A 4,181-nucleotide genomic window follows, 5' to 3' on the forward strand; every position below is an offset into this window, starting at 1 on the left:
ACACACAAATAATCTTCAAAATCTTTGACAGAAATATGCCACAGTAACTCAGAATGGATTGATGACTGTCTGAAAGCATTTTATTAGAACCCTTCTGTGAGGAACACTGCCAGAGCACGAGGCTTTCATTTGGCTGCCAGGCTAAGCACAGCAAACACAGCCTAGTCTGTGTGGGAGCACATCCGCATCTTTCATAGTCTGGAAGCCTTAGATAATCTTTGGTCATTTCACCTTTCATCCTGATCTATAACCCTTCTGTGTGTCAAGCTAGCAAGCTAAACTGAAAGCCAACTATTGCTCCAAACTCTTAATTTTGATCTTTACCAGGCATGCTTGTCACAGATCCTCCATTACTTAGTAAGTAACTCTCCAGGTAGGACTATAGCAGATAGTCATTAAGAATGCACTGCTCGGATCTTGGAGCGAGCGTGTGAGCGGTTGATTGCTACTTGGCCATGGCGTTTCATGTCCCCAAAGCTCCGGGCTTTGCCCAGATGATCAAGGATGGAGCAAAACATTTTTCAGGATTGGAAGAGGCTGTGTATGGAAATATACAAGCCTGCAAGGAGCTTGCTCAGACCACTTGAACAGCATATGGACCAAATGGAATGAATAAAATGGTCATCAATCGCCTAGAGAAGTCATTCATGACAAATGATGCAGCAACCATTTTAAGAGAGCTAGAAGTACAGCATCCTGCTGCAAAAATGATTGTGATGGCCTCTCATATGCAAGAACAGGAGGTTGGAGATGGCACAAACTTTGTTCTGGTATTTGCTGGTGCTCTTTTAGACCTAGCTGAAGAACTTCTGCGGATTGGTCTGCCAGTATCAGAGGTGATATCAGACTATGAAATAGCTTGCAAAAAAGCTCACAAGATTCTTCCTGATTTGGTATGTTGTTCTGCAAAAAACCTTCGAGATGTTGACGAAGTGTCATCTCTGCTTCGGACCTCCATAATGAGTAAGCAGTACGGTAGTGAAACATTTCTGGCCAAGCTTATTGCTCAGGCATGTGTATCTATTTTTCCTGATTCTGGCAATTTCAATGTTGATAACATCAGAGTATGTAAGATTCTTAGTTCTGGTATCTATTCATCTTCGGTATTACATGGCATGGTTTTAAAGAAGGAAACCGAAGGTGATGCAACATCTGTCAAAGATGCAAAAATAGCCGTGTACTCGTGTCCATTTGATGGCATGATTACAGACACTAAGGGAACAGTGCTGATTAAGACTGCTGAAGAGCTGATGAACTTTAGTAAAGGAGAAGAAAATCTTATGGATGCACAAGTGAAAGCGATTGCTAGCACTGGTGCAAATGTCATAGTAGCAGGCCGCAAAGTAGCAGACATAGCTCTTCATTATGCTAACAAGTACAATATCATGTTGGTGAGGCTGAACTCAAAGTGGGATCTCAGACGACTCTGTAAAACAGTTGGTGCCACAGCTCTTCCTAAATTGACTCCTCCTGTCCTTGAAGAAATGGGACATTGTGACAGTGTTTACCTCTCAGAAGTTGGAGACACACAGGTGGTTGTTTTTAAACATGAAAAAAGAAGATGGTGCCATTTCTACTATAGTTCTTCGAGGTTCTACAGACAACCTGATGGATGATATAGAAAGGGCAGTAGACAATGGAGTCAATACTTTCAAAGTTCTCACAAGGGACAAGCGTCTTGTACCTGGGGGTGGAGCAACAGAAATTGAATTGGCTAAACAAATCACGTCATATGGAGAGACCTGTCCTGGACTTGAACAATATGCTATTAAGAAGTTTGTTGAAGCATTTGAAGCTATTCTGCGGGCACTGGCAGAAAATTGTGGCGTGAAGGCCAACGAAGTTATCTCTAAACTCTATGCAGTGCGCCAGGAAGGAAACAAAAATATGGGGTTGGATATTGAGGTTGAAGTTCCTGCTGTAAAGGATATGTTAGAAGCAAGTATTTTAGATACTTACTTGGGAAAATACTGGGCTATTAAATTGGCCACTAATGCTGCAGTCACTGTACTTAGAGTGGATCAGATCATCATGGCAAACCCAGCTGGTGGTCCCAAACCTCCAAGTGGGAAGAAAGACTGGGATGATGACCAAAATGACTGAGGACCTTTTTGTTATAGGTGAAGAGTTTTATTTGTAGAGTGGAATTTGCCTAATGTTTTCTTATTCTTCTTAAACTGAAGTATTTGTGTTGATATTCTGCTGAGTTGTAAAATAAATATGTTACTGTTGGGCATGCCTGAGCAACTGCTGCTTATATCAACCTTTTTAAACACATAAGCAGCAAGCAAGACAAGTCACTTTTACATTATTGTTCTCCTGTATGTCTAGCCTGCTTCTAAAAATAAATTGTATAATCATCATATGTAAAAAAAAAAAATCCACTGCTGCTGCTCTTTGTGGGATCCCTACCCCATACATACCATAAAAAAAATAGAAGGAGAAAGAGAAGAAATCCAATTTGTGTTGCCCATATATTCACTGGAACATGGTCAAACATGCCAATGGAGTGATGGTACTAGGTGTTCATTATGTGATATTCCCAAATAATCAATAAAAATATTATGAAATAAACAATCCAGCTGCACACCATTTAGTGTACTGGGGACATGGTTACATATGCTGCCTGAACTTTAGTTTCCTTTGTTGTAAAATGGTAATGTTAAAAATACCTGCATCAACAGGTTGTTTGTGAGCTCAAGAAAGAACCACAATCTTAGAGCTTTTGGAACACTGATTGGAATTATAGTCAGTGGAAATTAAAGCTAAATTCTGTACATTTTCTTTTCCTCCTCCAAGAGACATGTTCTCTGTCTGTAAAGTGTGAATTGCTTCAAGGTTTTATCAAGTGATACTGTATATGTTTTGCTATTTGGTATGAATTTATATGACAAAAGAATCTTTAATCAAAGCAAGGTGGCTTACTAAGAGCAAAGGAAGCTTATTACCAGAAAAATAAGGGTATGTATAAAATTGAGTATAAGAACTGGGATTTTGTAAATGCCATGTCTTCACTTATCTTTAATTAAAGACAACAAATCTTTATGAATGTAAATTTATGAACTGTTGTGATACCAAAGATATCTTCAACCTAAAATTTATTTAATGAGCATATATGTTAGTAAGTCAGCCAAAGAAGTGTGTGCAGGAAACCCTTGTATTGAAATCATTCCTCCACCCCAGTTTCTCTTCCAATATTTCTAGCTTTAGTACTAAGAAATATTTATTAAAGACAGTCCAAACTTTAAAATAACCTCAGCAAGCACAGAAAATTACACCTCCAAATGTAATAAAAGAGAGATTTGGTCATAAATCACTCCCCTGAAACACAATTTTATGAATTCTAAACTAATTAAATCAGGAACTCTTCATCATCCCCAGAAACACACAGAGGAGGAAAATACCTTTTCAAAGACAAAAGAAACTCTTAAAATTGAAAACTGAGTTTTAAGAGCCTTAACTTACCATATTTGATTCAGTTGATCTGTAAATGTAATCAAGTAGAAAAGACCTGGCACCGAGGCATTATGAATCCAGGACTGAGTCTCTGAGTTCATAACTCATATGCCCATAGGGGTCATGAAAACCACCTGATTGTCTATGTGTCAGATTCAGGGTCATAAGAAATGGGATGATTTCTCAACTCCAATCTGTTCTTGACTCTTAGGTATAGGTCCAGTATGTTCATATGTTCCAGTATTAAAGAAAATCTAAATATTCAGATAATTATAAGAATAATAAAATGTTCATATGTTGTCAAAGTCTTTGAATGTTCATGTAGATTTGTGGTGCCAAAGTGCATTTGCTGGTGTTTTATGAATATCACTATGACTTTTCCTTATTGCTTTGAGACAGGTTCTAATTCCATAACCCAAATTGGCCTGGAATTCGTTATGTATCCCAGGGTTCAAATATATAATGAAACACTTTTTAAAAAGTTATATTTACCTAGTATGTGTGTACTTGCATGCATCCCATGACATTAATGTGGTGAACAGAGGACAAATTACTAGAGCCTATTCACTCCTTCTACCATGTGGGACATGGGAATTAAGCTCAGGTTTGGTGATAAATGCCTTGATTCAACTGAGTCATCTTACCCTGACCTCACAGTACAACTCTTGATCCTACCTAATATGATTAATTCTGCTATCTTGAGAAAGCCATCTATGTTATTTGTG

General features: G+C 38.1%; 1 protein-coding gene across 1 annotated transcript; it reads left to right on the top strand.

Annotated features, from left to right (window-relative positions):
- Nucleotides 1-417: 417 nt before the first annotated feature.
- On the top strand, nt 418-2,202 carry LOC311601640 (T-complex protein 1 subunit theta-like). Its single transcript, XM_084789222.1, is given in 2 exon segments — nt 418-1,553; nt 1,555-2,202. Coding segments are annotated over 2 exon segments (1,494 nt in total). The 5' UTR covers nt 418-608; the 3' UTR covers nt 2,104-2,202.
- The last annotated feature ends 1,979 nt before the right edge of the window (nt 2,203-4,181 follow it).

This window comes from Acomys minous (assembly GCF_964271855.1).
Source record: "Acomys minous genome assembly, chromosome: 7".
NCBI lineage: Eukaryota > Metazoa > Chordata > Mammalia > Rodentia > Muridae > Acomys > Acomys minous.